Source organism: Aedes albopictus, chromosome 3, assembly GCF_035046485.1.
Source record: "Aedes albopictus strain Foshan chromosome 3, AalbF5, whole genome shotgun sequence".
NCBI classification, from domain to species: Eukaryota; Metazoa; Arthropoda; class Insecta; order Diptera; family Culicidae; genus Aedes; species Aedes albopictus.
The window spans coordinates 101,290,494-101,317,480 of NC_085138.1; the positions used below are offsets into that span (position 1 = coordinate 101,290,494).

The 26,987-nt window shown below is 41.5% G+C and overlaps 1 protein-coding gene across 1 annotated transcript in view; it reads right to left on the minus strand.

Moving 5' to 3' along the window:
* Window positions 1–25,317, minus strand: part of LOC109410929 (DNA repair protein complementing XP-C cells homolog) — a 29,481-nt gene extending 4,164 nt beyond the window's left edge. The window contains exons 1-3 of the mRNA XM_029874508.2: window positions 25,014–25,317; window positions 23,802–24,957; window positions 1,235–2,134 (exon numbers count right to left, since the gene is read on the minus strand). Of these exons, the coding sequence (XP_029730368.2) occupies window positions 1,235–2,134; window positions 23,802–24,957; window positions 25,014–25,147 (2,190 nt within the window). The 5' untranslated portion in view covers window positions 25,148–25,317. The remainder of the gene's footprint in view (window positions 1–1,234; window positions 2,135–23,801; window positions 24,958–25,013) is intronic.
* Window positions 25,318–26,987: the final 1,670 nt, after the last annotated feature.

Genomic DNA, 26,987 nt, shown 5'->3' on the forward strand with positions numbered 1-26,987 from the left:
TTAGTTTTGTTGTGTTGGTGATTGTGTTGATGTTGATGCTTCCGACGTTGATACTGGTGTACTCCATTATAGATGATTACCGTCCCCGGAGGCTCGATCACGTTCGGTGTTGGCTTCGTGTTCGCTGTGGCGCATTTTCTTTCCAGGAGGTGATCGCCGGCTGCGCAGTCGTCGGCTGCTGCTAGAGTTGCACGATGTTTGGGAGCTGTCCGTTTCGTTACCATCAGCTTTGCGCTGGGTCGCCGGAGATTTTTCTCTAGCGAGAGGGACTGCGGGAGGAGCCATAGTGTTGTTTTTTGGAGCTGCCTCAGCGACAACTCGGACTTCTTGTGCTTGTTTGCTGCTGGATTGAGATGACGGTGTTTGGTGGATTTGTGGCTTAGAAAGCATTGGTGGAGCGTGTGGTGGTTTTTTTGTTTTGGTCGGTAGTGCCGATTGTTTCGTAACACTTGCGTACGATTGATCTGCTGTTAGCTTTTGCGCCAGCAGCTTCTTATTTTGCACGCAGGGGATCCCGACGTGAACAAATTCCTGGCAGTGCAGGCATGTTTGACGCTGGCCCTTGTAGCCCACCGCCGTGTCTTCCCCTTGAATTGATACAAGGGACGGTATGTTTTTTCTCACTATCATTCGTGCAATGCGCACTCCTGTTTTGACACCTCCGAACGGTGATCGTTCATCCCATAACAGATCACGAACGTGGAGTACCTCCCCGTACTCGGTGAGAAATTCGGCTATCTGCTCGTTGGAGATTTCGCTCGAGAGATCGTACAAGCGAACTTCCACGGATCCGTCTTCCATCGTAATTCGCAGTTTGTAAGCTTTTCCGTCGAAAACGAACTCGTGTTTGCTATCGTGTTGCTCGACGATCGCTTCGGCGAGAGCGAGGTTGTTCACCTCAACGAAGGTGCACCCAAGCCGTCTGCTTGGTTGGAGTAACAGCACGTTTTCTCGAGTCAGCCCGAGTTCATATCCCACGAATTTGTGTATTTCTTCATGGGATAACTGTTTTGGGAATTGCGAATAATCGACGCAGAATGTATTCTCGCGGCGCGGCATCGCGATTCGCGGCAAACGCTGCGTTTGCAACACGCGATACTAGAAACGATTTGTAGATGAACGAGAAATAAACGAATGAATCTTAGCGAAAGACTTCCGAAAAACGCTCGCCCGATAACATCGACTGATCGGCTCGGAAGTTGAGCCCAAACTGGAAGAATCGAAAGCTACTTACCACAATATCTTCCAGACAGTACACCTTTCCGCTGAGAATATCGATCGTGACCCATTTATCCTCGTGTTCGCAGTACACTTCGATCCACAAATCCACTCCAGCGCGTTTTCGGCGGGCGGCCTCCTTAGCACTGATCCTTCCTCGCGACCCTCCCCTGTGATAATGCATCGAGCTGGTTCCCTCACCAAGTAACGCCGCCTCGGCTTGCGCCCGAGCTCTGGCCAACTCCTTCTGTTCCCGTGACATTTGATAGGCTGCCAAAATTTTCTCCCTACGTCTCCGAACCTCGTCGTCCAGTTCCTCTGGAAATTTTATTCCCTCTTCGGAAGACTTCTTCGATGACTTTTTCGATTTATCCACATTTCTTTCAATATCCATGAAAGATCCCGCCATGAGTTTCAGTTTCTTTCGAGGCAACTCCTTGGGAACCGTGTCGAACAAATGATCATGATTCCCGTCCAATTGGGGAATCATCGTTCCGCAGAATCCCTCTCGGCGACGCTTCCTTGCGGCTTCCTTCCGCATCTGCTGCGAGTTTTTGGTGACCAGTTCGAAGAGCTTCTCGCGCGCCTTGTAGACTACGCTGTTGCGAGGCGCTCGTCGGAAATCCAACATCAGACGTCGATCGGCTTGGAGTTCTTCGTGCGTTTTGGGCGACATCCGGTACAGTTCGCTCGGGGGAACCTGCTTCGGTGGCACTACCAGGGACATAACCAGTCGGCAGTGAATGTTCAACGAGCGCAGCATCAACAGGAACAGCAGGATGTAGTCTCGCTTGGAGAAGGCCGATCGTTGCATGATTTGGTATTTGAGGGTTGCTTTGAGCGGTGGCAGTTTTTTTGCTCGGAAATACATGTCGTGGTTTTTCAGTTTGACCACTTTCCGGAAGTAGTGGGTAACCTGTTGAAAGCAAAATATGTCTCTGTTACTGGATATTTTCGACAATTTGTTGGCGGTAGCTGGTGGAACGTTTACTATTAGAGTGCACTCATGTACGGTCCCCCCCTTCTCGAAGTCATCCCTAACGGGTGTACCGCGAAGGTAAGGAAGAGAGAGAATGAGTTTTTAGTGGGTCGATCTTCACATCACCCGAGGAACCACCTCTTGGGTATCTGTTGCAGATTTTCTCATCCTATAAAAAAAAAAAAAAACTGTTGGGCAGACGAGAAGGCATGTCTTCTTTTGAAATACAGCAATTAAAATGAAGGTTTTTGTCACCAGAAACAGAAACTGCTATCATGTACACTGTTGAAAATGCTTTGACATCCATGAGCACAACAGAACATGTGCTCGATGAACAATTTAAGATTTGAATTGTGAAAAGAAATCTACGTACTCCGTTGAGACTCGAACTCACAACTCCCAATTCGCTAGACGAGCGCTTCTATTCCTTCAAGCTACGGAGGCACTCGACTATCTCCGTCGCCAGCAGGCCTAGAACTGAACTCGATTCCACAGTCGCACATGGTTATCTTCTTTTCACAGTTCAAACCTCCTTCGGATGGGATTAGAAGAACATCTAACACAGGGATGCCAGATGTGAAGACATGTCTTCAAAATGAAGACATTTGAAGTTCTGTGAAGACATTTATTTTTGTGAAGACATATAGAAGACATTTTAAATTTTGTGAAGACTTTTGAAGACTTTTGAAAGCTGAAAAATAATATTTATTTATGTTGTTATTCTAAACCAATATTTCAAATCTTGGAACAATTTCAGATGAAATGCGTTTCAATTTTTGTAGATAAAATTTTAAACTTTTAAAACTTTAAACTTACAAATTCCTTATTTTTTGGTCTTCATATTGGCGGAAATTTTGAAGCAGTTTTTAGTTAAAATACGAATCAAATTAGATGACCACCATTTCATGGAAATTTTAGGAAGCATACTGAACTATTGAATTAATTCCTCATCAGCAATTGTTTATAGAAAATAAAATTTTCATCAACAAAATTCCTCTGGAAATCCAACTGAGTATTCTAATTGTTCAAAAATCTCCAAAAACAGAGGTTGCTTCTAGAATATTACCAAGGTTTTTTTCGGAAATTCCCCCCAGAACTTCGTTTGAATTTTGAACAGAGCTTCATCCAAAATTGTCCGCAGACTAGTCCGAAGATTTGTCCAAACCTTTTAGGATTTCTCCCCTCGGGAATCTTTCTAGAAGTTCCATGAGAATTTCTTCAGGATTTTATCAGAAATACCTTCAAAAGTTTTTCAGGAATTCTTCTAGGTGCTCCTCGGATATTCCACCTGGAGTACCTCAGAAATTCTTTCAGTTCCATGGGAATTCCTCCAGGAGTTTGCCGAATCTTTTTTTTTCAGCAGTTCCTTGGGAATTCCTCCAGGAGTTGCTCGGGAATTCTTCCATGAGTTCCTTGAGAAATCCTTTCTCGGAAATTCCTCCAGGACTTCCTCGGGAATTCATCCTGGAGTTCCAAGGGAATTTCTTCGGGAGTTTCTCGGGAATTCCTTTCGAAGTTCCTCGAGAATTCCTTTAGGTGTTCCTCGAGAATTATTTTAGGAGTTGCTCGGAAATTCTTCCAGGATTTCTTCGTGAATTCCTCCAAAAGTTCCTAGAGAATACCTTCAAGAATTCCTCGAGAATTTCTTCAATGAGTTCCTTGGGAATTCTTCTGGAGCTCCTTGGGAATTCCTCTGCAAGTTCCTCGGGAATTCCTTTAAGGGTAAATCCTCTAAGAGTTCCTCGCAAATTTTCCTAGAAGTTTCTCAGGAATTCCGCCAGGAGTTTCTCGGGAATTCATGCTGGAGTTCCAAGGAAATTTTTCCGAGAGTTCCAAGGGAATTTCTTCAGAAGTTCCTCGAGAATTATTTTAGGAGTTCCTCGGGAATTCCTCGGAGTTCCAAGGGAATTTCTCCAGGAGTTCCTCAAAAATTACTTCAAAAGTTCCTCGAAAATTGCTTTAGGCGTTTATTGAGAAATTTTTCAAGAGTTCCTCGAAAATTTTTCCACGAGTTCCTCGGAAAGTTCTACATGAATTCCTCGGGATTTTTTCCAGGAGTTTGCCAACAACTTTTTCGGGAGTTCCTCAGGAATTCCTCTATGAGATCCTCTGGAACTCCCATAAGAATTGCTAGAAAATTTCTTGGAAAGTTTCTCCATGTATTCCTCTGAATTCTTCTAGGAGTTCCTCAGGCATTCCTCCTGGAGTTCGTCGAAATTTTTCCAGAGATTTTTTTGGGGAATTCTCTAGGAGTTACTCGGAAATTCTTCCAGAGTTGCTCGGGAATTTCTCCTTCAGTTGCTCGGAAATTCTTCAAGACATTCTCGGGTATGCCTCTAGGAGAATACCTCTAGGAGTTTCGGAAATTCCTCCAGGATTTTCTCGATAATTCTAGAATTTTTTCGGGAATTTCCTCCAGAAGTTCATTGAGAATCCCTCTAGCATTTTCTCGGGAATTCTTCTAGAAGATTCTCGGGACATGTTTCAGGAGTTCATCAGAAATTCATCTGGATATACCTATGAATACCTCCAGGAAATCGTCGGAAATTCCCAGGAATAACCTGGAGTAGGTTTTCTAGGGACCAAGAGTAAATCTCCAAGAACTGCCGGAAAAGAACCTAGAAAAACTATGAAGAAATGCTCGTGGAATTCTTGGAGGGAAACATGTAACTCCTCAGAATATTCTCGAGGAATCCCAAGAGGAATTCCCAAGGAAATCCTGGAGGTTTTTCCGAGAAACTTTTTGAGGAATTCTTGAAGGAATTGACGATGAACTTCTGGAGACATTCCCGAGGAACTCCTGCAAGAATTCCCGAAGAACTCCTGGAAGGAATTTACCGAGGATTTCCTATAGAAATTACGGAGGATCTCTTGAAGGAATTCCTGAGGATCCTTGGATGAATTCTAAAGGAACTCCTGGAGGAATTGTTGAGGATCTTTTGGAGAAATTTTCGTCGATTTCCTCCATGGATTTCCTGAGGGAATTTCCGAGAAACTGCTGGAGGATTTTTCGATGATCGTCTGAAGGAGTTCTCGAGGATCTCCTGGAGGAATTCTCGTAGAACTCCTGGAACAATTACCGAGGAGCTCCGGGAGGTATTTCCGAGAAACTCGTGGAGTAATTCCCGAGCAACTCCTGGAGGAATTTGCGAGAATTTCCTGGAGGAACTCCCGAGCTTCTCCTGCAGGAATTCTCGAAACTCATTGAAGAATTCTTGATTCGATTCAATTTCGATTCGATTCGACCTCCTAGATGAATTCCCGATGAACTCCTAGAGGAATTCCCGAAAAACTCTTGTAGAAATTTCCGAGGAAATCCTGGAAGAATTATCAAGGAATTCCCGATAAACTTCCGGAATTCTCGAGAAATTCCTGAAGGATTTTTTTAGGATGCTCTGAAGGAGTTCCCGAGGATCTGCTGATGGAATTCCTAAGAGCTCCTAGAGGAATCCCCGATGAAATTCCCGAAGATCTCGTGGAGGAATTACCTAAGAGCTTGCCTAAGAGCTCCTTGAGAAATTCCCGAAGAAATCCTGGAGGAAGTCCTGGAGGAATTGCCGAAGAACTCTTGTAGAATTTTCCGAGGAACTCCTGGAGGAACTTGTAAAAGAATTCCTGGGAGAATTCTCGGGAAACTCAACTCCTGAAGAAATTCTCGGGAAACTTATGAAAGAATTCCGGTGGAACTTCTAGAGGATGTTTCGAGGAATTTCTGGCACAATGTTTGAGGATCTCCTGAAGGAATTCCTGAGGATCTTTTGGAGGAACTGCCGAGGACCCGTATGAAGACAAGCATGAGGACTTGCTGAGGATCTTCACGAAGGAACTCCTGGGAATTCACGAGGAACTCCTGGGAGAATCCTCGAGGACCACTTGGGGGAATTTCCGAGAAACTCCACGATGAATTCCCAGGGATCTTCTGAAGGTATTCGCGAGGACTTCCTGGGAGAATTTCCGAAGGAATTCCTAGAGAAATTCCTGGATTTTTTGTGGAACTCGTGAAAATAAATCCAAGGAACTTGTTAAAGAATTTTCGGGAAACCCCCTTAAAATTGCCATGGAAATTCTGAAAAGAAGCATGCATTATTGCTGGATGGCCTCACGGTATATTTCTTCATTTAAACCTAAGTGAGAACATGGCATAAATTTTGACTTCTAACTTTATTTTATTCTAAAGCCACAATATGGGGTGTGAAGACATTTTAACGTGCCTTGTGAAGATGTTTGAAAATTTCACCTGGCATCCCTGACACATACACTGTTGTGCACATGTGTGTCAAAGCGGGAGAGGAAATTATTTCAAGAGCTTCGGGGCACTGCCTCCCAATCACTTATTGGTATGACAATTAAAATTTATTTATTTATTTGACAACATCTTCGGTTGAATGCCGCACAGACTGATCAGCTAGACTTAATTCTATTTTTAAACACTAATTTACTTATATTAAAATCAAACGAGTCACATACATCATTAAACAACCTACAACACGAATCAAACGGGCTGTGATATCCGTAATCCGAACGATGAATGGGAATCCACAGCAATCTTGAATTACGAAGCCGGCGGGCTGGAGCGTGGAAGCGCAAGCTGCTAAGAAGACAGCTGCAATCGATTTTGCCGGTGACCACGTCGAAAACAAACAGTCTTTGCAGCAATGTTCGACGGTTGGCTAAAGACTCCATGTCAATCAGCGCACAACGTTGGTTATAAGGAGGCAGGTTAACAGAATCATTCCACGGTAGACCTCGAAGAGCATATCTGATGAACCGCTTCTGGACTCTCTCGATGCGTTCAGCATAGACGGCATGATACGGAGCCCAAACTTGCACTCCATACTCCAATACACTGCGAACTAATGCACAGTACAGCGATTTAAGTGCATAAATGTCATCGAAATGCTGAGTGTTGCGTCGCAGGAAACCAAGCATTGCATTGGCTTTGGCCGTAGTTTTGGCAACATGTTGGTCGAAGCGAAGTTTAGAATCGAGAATCACACCAAGATCCTTGATCGACGAAACTCTCTCCAGAGGATTGCTATCTAAGCTGTACTCAAACCTAACAGTGGACCGGCGGCGGTTGAACGAGATCACTTTACACTTATTGGCATTCATCTGCATACCGTTCATATCGCACCATTTCGACACACGTTCGATGTCGGCTTGTAAAGCGCAGCAATCTAGTATCGTTTTTACTACTCGAAACAGCTTCAAATCATCCGCGTAGAGCAGTTTGCCAGCCTGCAAGCGATCGCATAAATCATTTATAAAAAGGACGAAAATGAGCGGTCCAAGATGGCTGCCTTGCGGAACTCCTGACGGTATATCAAAGATATTGGATTTAGCATCATGTATTTTGACGAAAGCTTTTCGCGAAGTCAGGTAAGATTTCAGCCACTGGATGATCCAATGAGGCAGTCCAAGGCGATTTAGTTTAGCAATGGCTAAATCATGCGGTACCTTGTCGAAGGCTTTTGAAAAGTCCACATAGATGGCGTCGACTTGGCGCTTTCTTTCGAATTTGTCGATCACTGTATGGGTGAACATCATCAAATTTGTCGTTGTTGATCGCTTTTTCACAAACCCATGCTGATGCTCGGATATCACAGACTGAACAACCGGATACAGAGCATCATGCAACAAGGCCTCAAACACTTTTCCCAGACAGCTGAGAATCGATATCGGTCGGTAATTCTCCACGTCATGTATGTTCCCCGACTTATGAACAGGGGTTATAGAGGCGAGCTTCCATGCTTCAGGAAACACTCCTTCCATCAGCGAGCGGTTGTAAATCGACGCAATGGGGGATGCTAGCGATTGGGCACATTGCTTAATAAAGATTGGAGGAATGAGGTCGGGTCCGGGACCTTTGGATGCATCCACCTTGCTGAGAGCAGCACGAATATCAGCGTCATTGAGTGTTATTTGAGGAAACTGGAGGTTGTATGACGGGAGACTGTTGATATAGTCAGGATCAACTGGAATAGGGTTTTCGTTATACACCGAACCGAAAAATTCTGCGAAAAGGTTAGCGGTTGCATCCGGCGAGCATGAACTACGAGAGCGGAAAGACACATCGGCTGGGACACTGGCTGCGCTTTTTCTTTTGTTGATGTACGCCCAAAAGGATGACGGATCTTGCTTGAAATTTGCTTGTAGGCTGTCGGTGTATTCCCGGAAGCGGTCGCGTTGAAGAAGGGAGAATTCCTCTTCGGCATTCTTTAGATGGCCACTTGTTATGGGGTTCCTATTGCGAAAGTACCTTTTCCTAGCTTTTCGTAAACGGTTACGGAGGTTTCGAAGCTGCGGAGTCCACCATGGCTGACTCAATATTTTCTTAGGCCGCTGAGGTTTCACAGGAACAGCTTCACGAATGATTTGGTCGATGGTGCAATAGAAGGCAGCAACGGAGTCGTCAATAGAATCTTGATTTAAAAGCTGATTCCAATCCTGAGAAGCTACCAGTTCGTTCACGACTTGATAATCACAGCGAGTGAAATCATAAACGCTAAGAGCGGGAGATGACGACGGGGTTTCTTCACGAGAACGGGCGTCAACACATAAAATAATTGGCTTATGATGGGCGTCAATTTTTAGAAGCGATGATGGTGACTCGAAGAGATCTATTCTGCATGGATCACTTGCGAAGACCAAGTCAAGCAACCTACCGTTCACGTTCAAAACATTGTTCACCTGATGTAGACCAGCCGTAAGCATGGGCTCAACTAAGGCAATCTCCTGCTCGGTTGAAACATTAGTTGGCAAATACCCTAATACGTCTTCATCGAAACGCCAAATCAAATCCTTCAGATTGTAGTCCCCTATACATACAATAACGTCATGAGCGTTGGCTTGATTTTGAATCTGCTCTACCGATTCCACGTGTTTAGTGTAGATGTCGGGACGGGTGTTCGGCCTTATATATATACAACAAACATACAAAGAGAAATGCGGCAATACAATCTGTACGGCAGTCTGTTCCAGCTCCACGCAATTAACTAGCTTCGCAGCCTTGCAATTCAAATCCGATTTCACTGCAATCAAAACCCCACCGCCTCTACATAGATTGCTGGTAGAAGCGTTTCGGTCACATCTGTAGATAACGTAGTTGCATGCCAGTTCACTGGAAGCAATGCCGACATGGAGCCAGGTTTCGGTTAAAACAACAATGTCGAAGTCACAGGCGAGCAAAGAGAGAAGCAAATTATTCGTTTTGGTACGTAACCCCCGGACGTTTTGATAGTATATCGTCAAAGAAGTAGAGGAGCTGCATCTACGAGACGATGGAGCAGGAGCAGAAATCGTAGTACTTGAAACTGAGCGAGGTTCGGAGTGAATAGGTTGACGATCGGGATATTCTACAATGGCTGCTGCTGACTCGACGCTGGTCCAGACATAGGATGGGATTCTTTGTTGTTCGAAGCTCCGGGATCGGCTGCCTGCCCTGGTTTCCAAAAATGTCGAACGCTTGAGCCAGTTTCAACAAATTCTCGGAATTGGATTTCCTGGGGCCAGGTAGAAGGGTCCATAGCTTTGTGCTTTAACTCTTGACTGACACCTACCTTGAAGGATATAAACGTAAGGGACGATAGTGGTCGCCCTCTCGGTACCAATGCCTTCGCTACCACATTGTCCTCCTGCAAACAGTTCTTGGCTAGATTGACGACCTCATCTTCGGTAACCTCGGGTGAAATTTTCGTCAGATAAATCCAAAACTTGCTCTCAGGCGTCGTAACAGGAACTCCCGTAGAACTGCTGGGCTCATTCGTCCCGCGGAAAACCTTCGCAGGCTGGGCTGGTTGATGAGCGGGAACGTCGTCTGGTTCACGAGACCTCTTCGAAGCAGGTCGGTAGTTGAACTGAAACCGGTTGGGAGCCGGAGACAAAATAGCTGGAGAAAGCTTGCTGAAACCGCCTTGGATTTCCAGCCTCAGTTCGGCAATCAGACTGTCTTTTATCTCGGACTTCAGATCTTCGACTAACTTCTGATACCCATCGTTCACCTCTTTCGTCGCAGCGTTCATGGATACCAACGTGTTTTTAAATCAATTGCAGTCGGACTCTCGACGGGTCGGTCCTCTGCCGGCCGATTACGGTAAGGTCAATTTCTTGATTTTGCTCTGGCTGGCCAAGCCATAGAGGCTTGCAGCAAAAACCTAACCTCATTGGGGGGTAGATGGGGAGATTAGCAAAGACCAACCCCCTCTGCTCCAGGTGAAAATGTCATGTTTAAAATTCACGAATTGCTTCAGTAAATTTTTCCTGGAATTTTTGAAAATTCCTGCTGGAGTCCCTTCTGGGGGTTTCTCACGTGTTATTCCAGCATTTCCCAGGAGATTCGTTCGGGGATCCCTTCAGAACTTGATCCTGGGAACTCATCTTGAAGTAATGACTGGGAAATACTCAAGGAGGGGATTGCCATTCAGAGATTATTATTGTAGTTTATTTCTTGGGTTTCCTTTAGGCAACCCTTTTGTGGATTACTTCAGAAGCTTGTTCTGTGGATTCCTCTAGAAATTCTAGGGAATCCAGAAAAAATACCTAAAAAATGCGCTGATTTATCATAAAATTATGCAAGGTTTTCCTCAATATTTTTTTTAGAATTTCTGCTGAAAATTTTATAATATTTGTTCAAATATTTGTCCAAGAAACATTAAAAAAACAGGAATTCTTTCAAAAAATAATCAAGTTATTCTTCCCAAATTTTTCAAAATTTTTCGAGGATTTTTATGAAATTTTGCCTGAGAAATATCTGAAGAAATCCTAGTAGTATCTCAAAAAAAGGCTACCCTGAGAAACTTTTTGAGAAAGACTTGGAGAAGTACTTTTGAGGGAACACTTGGGAGAAGCATTAAAATAACCAATTAGAGCAATTCCTGGAGAAATCTTTGGAAAAAATGCTGGAGTATACTTTTGAAAAGTTTTTGGAGAAATTTATAAGGGATTTTTTTTTGAAAAACTTTAAGGGAATGCTGAATGAATCGATTGAAAAAAGTCCCGGAGCATTTCTTGAAGTAATTTTTGGCTGAGTCTCTGGAGAAACTTCAGAAAGAATTTGAATTCCTGATGAAACTGTTAGAGAATTTCTGGAGGAATCTTAGCAATAATATTTGAATGAACTCTTATAAGAATTCTTTAAAGCGTTTATAGAAGATTTTCAGAGAAATCCTTGAAAAAATACCCTTAATCCATTAAAACAATTTAAGGAATTCCCAGAGAAATCATTGGAAGAATTCCTGGAGAAGTGCATAAAGGTTTCTTAGAAAAATTTTTGAAGGAGTCCATGAAGATTTTCTTGAGGAATCCTCAAAGAATTTTCAGATGATTCTTTCAAAGATTTCCAAAGAAATTTGGAGTATCCTTGAAAGAATTCCTGGAAACAATGAAAATTCCTGAAAAAAAATTGAAGATGTCCTACGAGGTATTTAAAGATAAATCTCAGCATAAGTTATTGAAATAATTCCTTGGGAAATCCTTGAAAGGGTTCTTTGTGGAATATGGAAGAATTGCTAGAAGAATCCCTGAAGAAATTCCTGAAGAGATCTCTTTGGATGGATTCCTGGAGAAAATCCTGAAATAATCATTTCATTAAGTATTACTGGAGGAATCTAAACTGGAATTTTCGAAAAAAAAATCTGAAGGAATTCTTGTAGGAATTTCTAAGGAAATCCTTGAAGGAACTCTAAGAGGAACGCATGTAAGAAATCTTAGAAGAATCTATGAAGAAAATCCTGGAGGAATATTCGAAGAAAAAAACCGAAGGAATTCTTGTCGGAAGTTCTGGGAAAAAATCTTTAGGGTTCCGCAAAAAACGGGAACTCTCGGAACAATTCTTGGGAGGATTCCTGAATAAATTCATTCATATAGAAATTCATTGAAGAAATCCTCAATAAAATACTGCACGGAATAATCTATGGAGATTTCTGAAATATCAAAGGGATAGGGCAAAATCCTGAAGCCTGGACCTAGGAAAAATTTCTAGAAAATCTTTTGAAGAGCGCCATCGATTAATTCCTGGATTCACCAAGTTCGTGACATTTATCCATGGTTGAATTTTCGGAAAACATTTCTGATCAAGTTGAATCGAAAAGAATTTCTGTAAAAAAAATCTTGAGGAAATCTGTAAAGTGTATCCGGGAGGAATTCCTAAGAGATTGTTTGGAGGAATTTCTGAAGAATTTCTGAGAGAATTTCCTAGAGTAAATTTTCTCAGAGGAACTTCTACAAGATTATCTGAAAAAAAAAGTCTTAGGAACATAACTCAAGAAACTCTTGCGAATATTCTAGGAGGAACTTCAGTATTAAATCCTGGTGATATTGTTGGAAGTTTTTTGGAAACTTTCAAGAGAATTTCGGGAAGAACTCCTAAAATAATTCCTGGAGAGGCTCTTCTAGAAGCCCCGCAGAAGCTTTTGTAAGAACTCTCCGTAGAATTTCCAATAAAATTCATAGAAGAATTTTTGGAAAAAAATCTAAATAACTTCTGAAACAACTCTCAGAGGACTTCCTAGAAAATTTCTCGGAGAAATTTCCTGGAAGAACTTCTGGAAAAGCTTCCTCATGTACATTTGAATGATTCTAGAGTTCTGAAAAAACATCTGGAAATATTTATTGAAGTAAAAATTTCCGAAGAAATCCGAGACGTATGCATGGAAAAAAAAAAAAAAGTTGGAGGGGTTGTATACTAGACACGACCGCAAGTCTGACGTTGAATAACGTCCGTTTATGCATTAGTTTCGGTTATTGAATGCTGTAATTAACATTGATAAAGACAGTGATGCGAAATTTTGATTTGGTTTAGTTTTATTGTAGACGGCGATTGATAGTGGAGTATGTTATATGGGTTCATTCATATATTACGTAATGCAAAATTTGACAGTTTTCGACCCCCTCCCTCCCCCACGTAACAACTTCTATATGGGATATATTAAAATTTTGTATGAAGCGTAACTCAGCTCGAGACCTCCCTCCCCCTCAGTGTTGCGTAATATTTGAACGAACCCTATGAATTCGATAATTAACCCTTGAGCGGAATTTTCGGTGGCCCTGAAAAGAACTGTTGGTTTGATTGGAGATGGTGATTGGTCAATCTTGTTGTTAACCCATATCCGCCCAGCGTCCTATTTATAGGACAGATGCCCCGAACGCCCAGCGTCCTATAAATAGGACAGTCCTTTTGATGTGAATATCTCCAGAATTATGCAAAATTTTAGAATACTTTCTTCAGAGAAGATGTTCTCCACACCCATACCTTGCTCATAGTGGACAATATAGTTTGTAACTGGTCCACTAGGTGGCGTAAACGATGCTGCAAAGAATACATATTGTCACGATCTGTGAGCATCATTTCCATTGCGAAAAAAAAGTATTTCCCTGAAATCTTGACAATAGTTAACAATTTACAGTTCATTTCTTCGGCAGAGTTGTTAATCAATACATGCAAAAGTCGATGTGTGTATGATTGTATGTTTATATGCTTGTATGTTTATATGTTTGTATGTTTGTCTATTTGTATGTTTATATGTATGTATGTATGAATAAATGTATGCCGGAACATAGGCATAACTCTGAAATGCGTCAAGAAATTTCAATCAAATTTGGTATACACATTCCTTAGGATGTGGAGGTGGCAGCAGGGGTATTGAAATTCAAGATGGCGGCTTAGGTTCCAAGATGGCGGTGAAAACTCCAGAATATATGCTTTTTAACGGCAATGCTGCTACGGATACTATGCAATATGGGTATCTATCGATCGGGCTTCACAAGTAGAACTCAAAAATGAATATCTGACGCCATTTTGAAATTCAAGATGGCGGACCATATCCAAGATGGCGGCCATGGAAGAGTAGTTTGATCTATAATACTATGCAATATGGGTATCTATCGATCGGGCATGATGAGTAGAAGTCAAAAATCGATATTTGACGCCATTTTGAAATCCAAGATGGCGGACCATATCCAATATGGCGGCCACGGAATGGTAGTTTTAGCTGTGCTACCATGCAATATGGGTATGTATCGATCGGGCTTCATGTGTAGAAGTAAAAAATCGATATTTGACTCTTTTTCGAAATCCAAGATGGCGGACCATATCCAAGATGGCGGCCACAGAATGAGAGTTTGAGCTATGATACCATGCAATATAGGTATCTATCGATCGGGCTTCATGAGTAGAACTCAAAAATGAATATCCGACTTCATTTTGAAACCCAAGATGGCAGACCATATTCAAAATGGCGGCCGCGGAATGGTAGTTTGAGCTATAATACCATGCAATATGGGTATTTACCGATAGGGCTTTATGAGAAAAAGGCTGGAGGATCATGGTAGATGGTAGGGAAGCGGGTAGGATAAACGGTGGAGCAGACGGTCGGGTAGAGGGTTTGGGTGAAGGATATACTAGAGGGAGTGGAGTAGAAGGTTAGGGTAGAGGATATGGTAGACGGTAGGGAATAGGGTAGGATAGAGAGTAGGGTTGAGGGTAGGTAAAAAGTTTGGGTGGAGAGTAGGGTAAACGGTAAGATCAAGCACAATATAGACTAGCGGGTACGGTAAAGGATAGGATGGTTATGGTAGAGGATAGTTTAGAGGGTAGAGCAAATGGTAGGGTTGAAGGTTATGCTAGAACGTAGGATAGAGGGTTGGAATAGAGGGCAAAGAAGACAGTAAGGTAGAGGCTAGAGAGTAGGGTGAAGAATTGAATTGAGATTAGATTAGATTTTGAGTTACCTTCAGAAATTCTTTCCAGCTTTTCTTCAGGCATTTCTATCGAGAATCTTCTCAAGTTTATTTCCGAGATTCCGAGATATTGCTTCCGAGATTGCTGTACGGATTGCTCCGGAGTTCTCTTCAGGGATTTTTGCAGATGTTGCTTAGGAAAATCCTGAAAGGATTCTTTTATTTATTCTTTTCTGCATTCCTTCTGGGATTTGTGCTGGAATTCCTTCAAAGATTCCTTCCAGGATTATTCCTTTTTCCTGTTATTCCTTAAAGGATTCCTCCCGAAAAAAATATGAAAAAATATATGTTTCTTCCGAGATTTTTTTTTAGACAATCTTAGATCATTGAGACATGGTTCTTGCAGGAATGCCTGCTCAGCTTCTGGCCGGCATTCTTGTCATGATCTCTCTAAGGATTTCATCAGGTATTTTTTACGGGATTGCTTCAGGAATAACTTCAGGGATTTCTGCCAGAATTGCTTCAGAAAATCCTGAAGGGATGTTTTCAGATATTTTAACCAGCATTCTTTCACGGATTTCTTCTGGAATTACTTTACAGATTCATTTTAGTATACTTTCAAAGTGTTTTGTCGAAACATATTCAGAGAATCCTTATGGAATTCTTTTGACGAGCCGGGATTTATACAGCTAACTAACTAAATCCTTCCGGGATTTCATCTGTGATTATTTCAGGAATTCCTACCAAGCTTTCCCTTCCCGAGCAGAGGAGAATATCAAATTAATAACTACGAAATAACACAGCCTGTTTTTATATCTTGGTTTGTTATCATTATCTTATCAAGGTATTACTTCTCCATAATATCTTTTGATGGGCAATCTTATTTTGTTATGAGCACGGTATTGGCAAATAACATTTAAATAATATGCTTTGTTGTAAAACAAATATAATTATTATTGAACTATAGAGTGTGCATAAATATTTAATTATCAATACCACAACGATAACAAGTTTTGAAATCAAAACTACATCATTAAATTTACGTTGTTTTCAGCATTCCGTGATGGGGAGCTTATGCATAATCTCTCATTTCACCTTCCTCTTCTCTCTGCCCTTACATGCTATCTGATAGCATACGAGCTTCTCAGCTTAATGTTTTAGTGTTATAGATAGCAGAGTCGACATTGATAAGCGGAGTTGAGCGACCTTTATCCAAAAGAACATGATTTCAACAACGCCAACGAGCCATTTTACAAGATGTTTCCGATAAAATTCCAGGAAGAGCCTATTGAAAGGTTTATTAGAAAAATACCATAAATTTCAGACTAGTATTCTGGGGAAATTCAAAAAATTGGATTGATTATGGTGGAGAGAGAGGACACTCTATCTCCCTCGTGTCATTTACCATACCTTATATTAAACATAAGGTACATTATTATATTTTAGGTATATTATAATCATAACTTATTTTGCTTTTAAATTATTATAAATAACATAGAAAGTTTAAAATTTGTTATTGAAATATTTTATATTCATTATTATTAAGTTGTTATTGAAACCAACAAAACATGTTATAAAATTGGTCTTCCAGGAACATTTTTTTGTTATGATTTTTGTTATTTTGCCGCTTATGACAGACAAGTTTATAACATAATATATTATGTTAATAACATGAAAATAACTGATTCCATTGCTCAGTTATTTTGCCAAAATAACACATTTTATTATGGAGTTGTTATTTCCTTCTGCTCGGGTTGAGATTCCCTCAGAACTCTATCAGATATGCCTCTCAGAATTCCTTCAGTAAATCCTCCCGGGATTCCTTCTGGGATATCTACCGGGAATGTTCTTCCCCTACCAGCGTTATGTTTTTCAGACTTTTGTACGTAATTCTAAATTGCAATTGATAGATCGAATAAAATTGAATTTTTGGGTAGTTGATCATTTTTTTTATGTAGCCGAAAGCCACATTATTTTTTCGATGTAACTTTGATAGTTCCCAGAATAACACCATTAAACCCACACATTGTTCACGAATAAAAAATCATGGAGTAGTACAAACATAAATAGAGAAGCCGTGTAGAGAATATCTGGTTGAAATTTTATATCAAAAAATGGAATGATGATGAATCTGGGCGTGTTAGTGGAATACTTGTAAGTACAAGACACCGAACACGACCTTATTGTTGAGGTCGAAATGCGTATCTGTCAAAGGATACAAATTGAAAAGAACAGTACTTAACACGATTTTCTTTTTAAAACATGCAAAATTTCTGAAAAGTTTACGTATGGTGAGTACGTAAAGAGAGTTTGTGGGGTGCTGAAGGAAATGATTATCTGTGTAAAATCTAACTTCAACAGTATTTTAACGTTTGGTTATGCTACACCTATTGAGCTCTCTTTATTTGATTTGTTAAAAAAATGAGAAATGTTGAACACTGCAGTCTAAATTACAAGAAATTACAAGAACAATGTATTGCATACTTTTAGGCGTTTATCTGGTTGTACTTCTGCCTCAATTTAAAAGTCCTTTTTCTATTATTTTTGAGTGGTTATCATCTCTCTCACTTGTTTAGAGCTGCATTGTATCTATACGGATCAGAATATAACGATATTGTAGAATGTGTGCTTAAATAGAACTCGAGAAAATTATTAGATATTGAGGACCTACAATGAATAATTTTTTTGGAACTACACCATAGACTTCCATTTTTTTCGTCAAATCATGTTTATTTTATTGGAACTCGACCGTTGTTAACAAATTTATTTGAAGATTTAAATTGTGAGACACCTTGGGCGTTAACGGGTTAATGAAGATTGATTTGTCGCCATGCTCTTGATGCCGATGAAGGTTTGTGGAACAAGCTCAGAAGATTGGTTGGAATCAATTGGTGTTACTGTTTTGAAAAAATATGCAATTATTGGATAAAAAGAAAATAGGGTTAAGTACTGTTCCTTTTAATTCCACTAAGAATTTGCATACTTTGACAGATACGTATTTCGACCTCAACTGTAAGATCATCTTCAGTGTCTTGTACTTGACTCGACTTCACCATCATGCAATTATTATTAGTAGATAATCAAAGTTTATCCGACAAACTACATGGTTAACTCATGAATACTGTCAGCATCGGTCGGTGGTGGAGGAAGCACCGCATAGCATCTCTAGGTTTCATACCTCACATTTCGAGGAAATGTCAAATCCTCGAATAATCCTCTTTGAGTTGTTGCTTGAGGCGTGTTTGACTCCAGATTGGTGCAGATTTCAGATCCTCACGCGCAATATCTCTGCTTTTGCAGGTTTTTGAAATTTTGAGAGGACGCTACAAGACTTGACCTGCATAGTAGTTGGTTTAACATATTTTCATAAACGAATTTGTCAAAACTATTTAATAATCTTTACCTATAACAGAATTGTCTTGGTAACCGTTCATTTTATAAGAATTAAAACCTATGCAATCCAACAGATCATTCAAAATTGCAAATCATCAAGCTTTTGCTGATGGTAAACTAAATTTACCAATACAATACTTAATTAAATAACTAATAATTTTTAGATATCGTTCGGTTTTCTTCTAGATTGTGTGGCAAAAATGGGCATAGAAGAGTTCAATTTTTGCGGAGACAACACACATTGAAATTTGGCTGGGAAATATCAAGGATACTACAAGAATCTAATATATTTCCACTACTCCGTTTGCAAAGTTTATGCTATGGTTTTGGACTTAGCCGGTTTTGACACATTTGTGACCTGCCGCGTCGTCTAAGAAAGTTATTCGGGTCACTCTTGTGGGGAACATTTTTGAAGCCCTTAGAAGGGCTGTTTAATTTTATTTGTTGTACAATATTCGTTCAATTATTGCATGAGATGGAAATCGGTAGCTATGCCAACCAAATCCAGAACGGCATCGGTGGCGTTGACTCCGATGGGGTTTTGCGATGGAGATGCTGCGCAAACTTGGGACAAAAGAAAGCCCTCGTTGTGGCCGCGCACCAGTTTGAACTGGCTGATTGCTCCACTGGCACCGCGTACAACGATGCGAAGGAGAGCGGTAACAGCCGACAACCACCGCGCTTGGCTTGCCAAAGCATACTGATGGAAAACGCAAACGGAGAAACTGGCTAGCTCTTCTTCTATGTGATCCCGTCGACGGGTCAAGAAAGAATGATGGAAGATGAGAAGAAGCAGTTTACTTTTATACGGCACAATGGCCTGGCTTGTGGCTTCCCCTCTCGAACGTGATTGGTTAAATGTGAGGGGAGTGAAATTCAACGATGCCATACAAATTTGTCTGCAATAATTTATTATAGCGGAGTATTAAAATATACTAAAATGATTATTATTAGCCATTTCTAAATCAGTGTGTAGGCTAAGGATTAACCAATATTATAATGTTTAATAATGATTGACAGTAATATTACAAAACTCATGTATTTCAACCACAATTTCTAAAGATTACAGATATTAGAAATTCTAAAATTCTTATTGAAACTTGGCAACGCTGGTTAACAGTTTTCATTTTCCAGCAAACCTGCCATTTTTCAAAGTTGTAGAAATTTCAAGCATATTTATGATGCGCGCATAAGTTCAAGCTTTTGATACCGTACCTTGAATTCAGAATAGATTCTTCATCAAGCGGTTAAAATATTCCCAGTTATTGCCATGTCCATCCCCTACCGCACTGGGAAAATGCGAATGAGCCGCCGCCACTGCCTCTAGGTTGCTGGCGGTGTTCTCGAAGTAGGTTTCAAAATGTTTGCAGGAATTCGAATAAACTCTTTCGTGGAATTTTGAATTGTAGCCTTAATAAGGGCTGTTATATTTTGATTTCACAAAACCAAACCGCGTTGCTGCCGTCGTCGGCAGTGTTGCCACATTCAAATCTGTATTTTGCCTTTCAAAAATCTTTTTAATCTGTATCACCATTTTTTGCCAAAAATCTTATGAAATCTGTAATATTTCGTGGAAAATCTGTTTGAAATTCTGTAAGTTTCTGAAAAATCTGTGTATTCTGTATAATTTCCAAAAATCTGTAATATTGGTATACAGAATTCTGTATGAAAAGCTGCGAGAAAATCTGCATGATTACAGAAAAATCTGTATATGTGGCATCCCTGGTCGTCGGCGCCCATCCGCTTCCGAACTGGGGAAATGATAAATTATTTCACCACCGCCGCTGCTGCTCGGTTGTCATCGGTGCGTCCGTCCATCTACCGCGGTCGACAGCGTGGGAATGTGCTGTGAGAAGAGAATGCTGAGCGAAAATGCAAACCGAGCTGTGCTCCTTCGTCTCTGATCCGGTAAACGGGGTAAACGAGCTGCCGCGCGCGAAGAGGCACCGACCACCGCGCTCGGCTTGCCAAAGAACACTAAATGAAAACGCAAACGGAGCTAACTGCACAGCTCTCTGCCGAAGCGTTCCCCTCGAAGTGTTGATGAAGAATGAAGGAAGAGGGGAAGAAGAAATAGCTTTTATACTGCCAGGCGCTCGACGGAAAAGTCCAAAACTGTGCTCGAACGTGATTGGCTGGATAAAACATGGGTTCACTTTTCTCAAATTTTTAATAGTTTGTTGTTGAAAATCAATAGTAAACTTAGATAGATTCGATGCGTAGATAAATTTGTGATCAATTCATGCAAAAATTTTGAAAATCCATCAAGAAATGACAGAGTTATTAGCGGTCAAAATCTAACCACTTTTCGTTACATGCTCAAATTTTCGGTTTTCTGAAGTTACACCCCTATATGTTGCCGAAGGACGTTATTCAACGTCAAAACTTCTGTTAGAATTTCAGAATTCCCGGGCGAACTTTTGGAATATTTTTAGAAAGTTCTTGAAGAAATTCCGAAAGAACCTCTGGAGGAATTTCCAAGAAAACCAAAAAATCTGAAAGATGAAATATCTGAAAGAATTTTCAAAATATATTTTTGAGCTCCTGGAGATACATCTGGATTAACTATCTATCTGATGGATGCATTTTTGTCAGAACAACTGGAAGAGTTTTCAATGAAACTACGGCAATTTCCCAGAACAACTCCTTGAAAAACTTCTGGAAAGAACTTTCTTTCTCTCGGAGGAGTTACTGCAACAATAATGGGTGAACACTTACAGTACGCAGTTGCGAAGAAATGACAGTTCAAATGGCAGTCACCGTAGAAAGTTTCTGCCAGGAATAATCCAAAAAGTTTCTTGAGCGATTCCTTCCGAACACGAAACTGGACTTTAAGCAACATTTCCTGAACCGACCGTGAATCACAACGGTATTACCGTCACTCTCAGCATGGTCATGCTGAATACCCGTGAGCTTACCGCATCGGATATGTGGGCCCAACCAAAAGTATCCGGTTAACATCACCCATTCTTTCAATAGTTCATGTATTTTTCTTATATTTCTCTAATAGAGGTCCTCCTGGAGGAATTGTCGAGGAGCTCAAAGAAGAATTTTCGATGAACTCCTGAAGAAATTCTCGAGGAAATCCTCCGGGAGTTCCTCGGGAAATCCTCCAGGAGTTTCTTGGGAAATCCTCCAAGAGTTCCACGGGATATTTTTCAGGAGTTTCTCCAGGAGGACTTCGGTAATTCCTCCAGAAACTCCTCGGAAATTCCTCCTGGAGTTTCTCGGAAAATTCTCCAGGAGTTCCTCGGGAAACCCTTCTGTTTTTGAGAAACCCTTCTTTGGAAATTTCTCCAGAAGTTCCTCGGGAATTTCTCTGGAAGGACCTTTGTAATTCAAGATTACTACGACAATTTTCCCAGGAGTTTCTCGGGAATTCCTTCAGGAGATCCTCGGGAGTTCCTCCCGAAGTTCCTCGGAAATATCTCCAGGAGTTACTCGGGAATTCCAGGAGCTCATCGAGAATTCCTGCAGGAGTTCCTCGGGAATTCCTCCAGAAGTTCATCGGGAATTCTTGGAGGAGTTCCCAAAGAACTCCTAGAGGAAGTCCCAAGGAACTTCTGGAGAAAGTCCCAAGGAACTCCTGGAGGAAGTTCCGAGGAACTCATGGAGGAATTCGCGAGGAACTCCTGGAAAAATTCCCGAGGAACTCTTGGAGGATTTCTCAAAAAACTCCTGGAGGATTTCCCGAGGAACTCATGAAAGATTTCCAGAATACAACTCCTGAAGGAATTCCCGAAAAACTCCTGAAGAAATTCCCGAGGAGCTCCAGGAGGAATTTCCGAGGAAATTTTGGATGAATAACCGAGGTCCTCCTGGATGAATTCCCGAGGAACTCCTGGAAGAATTCCCGAGGAGCTCCTGGAGGATTTAACGAGGAACTCCGGGAGGAATTACCGAGGAACTCCTGGAGAAATTTCGAAGAACTATTGGAGGAACTCCAGGAGGAATTCCCGAGGAGGCCCGGGAAGAATTCTCAGGCAAATCGAAAAAACTCGAAACTGGAGGAAATTTTTAAGGAACTACTGTAGAAATTCCAAAGGAACTATAGGAATAATTCCCGAAGAATCGCTTAGGGATTTCTCGAGGAACTCCTGGGGGATTTTCCGAGAAACTCCAGGAGGCATTCCCGATGAACTCCTGGAGGAACACCCGAGGAATTTCGAGAAACTATTGGAGGAATTCCTGAAGAAATCCTGGAAGAATTTCTGAGAAACTCTTTGAGGAATTCCTGTGCAACTACTGGAGAAATTCCCGAGGAATTCCTAGAGGTATTTCCGGAGAACATTCGAATGAGTTTCTGAGGAACTTTTAGGGGAATTTCTTTGAAATTTCTGGGGAATTCCCGATAAATTTCTGAAGACATCCCGAGGAATTCCTGGGGAAATTATCGAGGAACTCCTTGAAAAATTTCCGAGGATCTCCTGGATAAATTTCCGTGGATCTCTTCTTGGAGAAATTCTTCAGGAAATGCTAAAGAAATTTTCTTGCGAAACTGCTGCAGCAATTCCCGGTAACTCCTGCAGGAATTTTCAAGAAAATCTCAGAGGAACTTCCGTGGAACTCCTGGAGAAATTCACCGGGAATTGCTGGAGTGATTCCCGAGGATTCTTCCAGCAGTTCCTCGGATTTTTTTCCTCGATTTCCTAGCGAATGTCTCCAGGAGTTTTGTTGGAATTCCTCCAGTAGTTTTTCGTGAATTCCTCCAAACCCTTTTCGGAAATTCTTCCAGATAACCTGAGACATTTCTGGATGAATTCTCGAGGAGCTGCTGAAGGAATTCCAGAAAAAAAATCCAAGAGAAATTCCCGAGGACTTCTGGATTGTCCGCTGGGTCACGACACGGAGAGTTTTTTAAATATATTTTTGTGTATTTTAACTTAATGTTAATTCTACAATTGAAGCGGAATGGCGATTTTCTGGAGCAATTTCTGTGGTACTCCTGAAGGAATTATCGAAGAACTTCTGGAGAAATTGCCGAGGAACTCCCCGAGGACCAAAAAATTCTTGGAGATATTCCCGAAGAACAAAAGAATTTTCCGTGAAACTCGTGAAGGAAGCTTGGTGAAACATCATTCATTACCGATGAACTCCTGAAGGAATTCCTGAGGAACTCCTAAAAAAATCTCGAAATACTTCTGAAGAATTTCCGGGGAACTCAGAAGGATTTTCCGAAGATCTATTGGCGGAATTTACGAAGAATTCCTGGAGGACTTCTAATCTAAGTACGGAAGAAATTTACGAGGAGCCCCTGAACAAATTACCTAGATTAATTTTTAATTAATAGGAGTTACAACCAGAACATACAAGAGTTGATTCCCCATTCCATTATTTTAGAAGTTTAAAAAGTACCTACATTGTTCCTTAACTATCACAAATGATCCGGAATCACCCTCTTTCATTTTTTGTGAATTATAATATTAACCCTTATGTGGCCGACAGGGTACCCGGGTACCCAGCGCCCATTTAAAATGCACGGTGTTGAAAAAAGCAAAAAGTTTGTCGGATACATAACGACAATAACCATAAATACCTGTTGAAAGTAGTTCAAATTGGTGAGACCTTTCGGTCGGCAGCTTGTCGTAGGCAGCAGTCGTTTGATGATTAGCTGAACCAGCGAAGGATTGGAAATCGTTCGATTAAGGAACGTCCCATGACCGATCCAGCAGAGAATCGAGACCTTGTGCAGATGGATTTGATTTTGACGCTTTTCACGATTCATCAATCGTTTGAGGGCAGTGAACAAATCGACCTTTTTCTTATCTTTTCGGTCTTTTTCGGCGGATTCGAATTTCAGTGTGATTTGCACTGTTTTTTCATCTTCTTGAGGTTTTTTCTCTTGTACGGCGACGAAATCGTTTCTTGCTGAGGGCTTTAATTCTTTGACTTTGATTTTCTCTCCTGTCAAGAGAAGGTTGGAAACGTCTTCCTCCTTTCGTTCCTCTTTCAGCTCCTGCTCCTTTCGCAGCATTTCCAGCTTCTTTCGATCATTTTCCATTCGCTTTGAAACCTCAGCCAGCTTTATCATATTTACACAATCCTGGCTGGACTGATTGATTTGCTCAATCAACTTTTTGTTAAAATCGGTGCTGCTTTGCCCATCATTCCTAAGCACACTCAACGGCTTCTCCTCCTCGTCGCTCTCTTCTTCCGAATCCTCCATCTCCAACCCCACATTACAATCGAACTCAATAGCTGGTTCAGCCTTCTTAACTTCCTGCTCCATACTGGTCTGGAAAAATTCCGAATTCAAATCCAGTTCATTTGGATCGACCAGATAATCATCTCCGCTACTGTCGTCATCATCGCTCTTCTCCTTTTTCACTTCAACTTTCCGCTTCTCCTCCTTCTTCGAACCACCCGCCAAATCCGGTCTGTACTTCCGATAAAGCTCCTCCACCGTAAACGTTGTCAGTTTAATCGGTTCATCCTTGGCCACCAGCTTCGGTTTAGAGACCGCCTTCTTCTTACCCCGAGCTACCGGTCGCTTTCCTCTTTTCCGCTTCGGCGATTTCTTTTTCTCTTCATCTTCTTCGGACGATTCCGAATATGATTCTGCATCCACAACCACCACCGTGGGAACAACCGGTTCCTCCTCCTCCGGTAGTTCCTTTCCCATCCGGGAGGCGATCCTTCTCGAGACTCTCGTCGGTTTAGCAGGGACATTTTTAACTTTCGATTTTGCATTTCTGAAAGAGAAACATTAAAATTCCAATTGTATATTATTAAAAATACTCATCCTTACCTTCCCGTTTTGGAATCGCATTTTGATTTTGCTTCCTCGGTCGGATCCCATTCATCTTCGCTGGCGGAAAATTCTGGAACGGAGTCGGCATTGTCGGATGCGAAAGGGTCATCCTCCTCGGCGTTCGATGCCATTTTTCGAGTGTTTTGCAAGTTTTCTCTCAGACGATTGCTTTCAGTAGTACGTTACGGCCATTTTCACGTGTGATTGAACAATTAAACTGGAGTGATTCGTGTTTTATCACGGCGACAAACCAAGGGAAACTGCTGATTTCTTATCAATCAATCACGGGAATTTCGCAACGACGCGATACGCGAAAATAAACAACCCAGATACTGACAGCATCGAGTGACAAAACGTCATGGATTAGAAAACTAACAGCTTTTATGCAAGGTAAGCACGGAGACAAGGTATGATTACCCAACAATGTTACAAAAGGTGGGAACTTGATCAGCTTTGAGTTCTCGCTGCGCGGTGTGACCCAGGGGGTAGGAAACTCGGCACAAAGTGCCCGGCACACTTTCGGCACACTCACCGGCACATTTATGAAGCTGGCTGTCATCAAACTGGCAACACTTTTTTGTGTTTTTCTGAAGAATGAAAAAAAAAACGAAGACAACTTGTCAGGTCGCACACAACTTTTGCAACAACATGGCTTGCGTACCGATTGCACCGACGAACCGACGTGACAGTGGTGATTCAAAAGTGTCCCCCCCCCCCCCCAAATTTAACGGTCGACCACCAAAGCGAGCGATCGCTTCTGTCAAATCAGCGCAGACGTGAACCGTTTCCTATATGAACACACGGGGGTTCGGTGTCGAGCTATCAAATCATCGCGAGCCGTTATAGAGGTGGCGATAGTGTTCGGCTATTTTTCATCATGGCGTCGCGGACAACAAATTTGAATTTATTTGTTCTAGCTGTCACGTCGGTTCGTCGGTGCCGATTGTTGCCTTTTCGTGGTAACTTTGCAGGTTTTGCCACATATCACTCGCGGTCGCCGCTTTCTTCACAAAGCGAAGCTGGCTGTCATCGATAAACAAAGCTATAGTCGCGCGAGCTTTGGTGTCGTTCTTCTTCTACTGCGTATATTCTTGATCAGCTTCATCTGGCTTTGCGGCGATTATAACCTCCCATAGCTCTTCGCGTTCCAACAACGATTTCATTCTGAACTTCCACGACACATAGTTACCACTTGTGAGCTTTGGGAACGACACTTTGAGTGCATCGGCCATCTTGTTTTCTCCGAACCGAACTTTTCCCGTCGAGAGAGCACCGACGACGCTTCTCGGAACACTAATTCTCGGTAAAACGCACTTAAATTCCTATTCCGGCACCTGGGTCCATGACCTGTTGGACCAACGGAACAGCAGAGTAACGCAGAACGCGACCGGAGGAACAAAGAACCACTCGGACTCGAGAATCAAACGCGACACGTGGAGAAAACAGCTAGGGGCAAGACACTGTGCAAACGAGAGTTACTCTGAGAAATTCTGAGTAACTCTTTTCACTAATGATCGACGAAATTGGTTGAGAAACACCCCTAAAACTGCAAGAAAGGCGAGATATCGGGCAATATTGTTTTGATTTTGCGATGAATCAGGCAACGCCAAAGCAAAAACGGGAGCAATTGGGTTGTTTAGTGAATTAAATATTGTCTTTTTCTTTAGCCTAATCGAAAGAGCTCATTTTTCTGAGTATAACGTGATTTTATTGCGTTCCGATTCCTTTGTTTTGATGGTTAAATAAACAAAACAGTTTTAATTTCCGTGGATAGAATGACAGTTCAATCGATAAAGTGACAGTTCGCCCCGAACAAAAAAATTTCCCCATACAAACTTTAAATGAATTTTAAAAATAGTTCCCGGGCACCTAAAATGATGAAATTTTGGATTTCGATTAAATTTTGGACGGAGATTCCGATTATGCAATAATCTGGGTACCCCTAAAGAACCCAATTCGGAGGAATTCTGA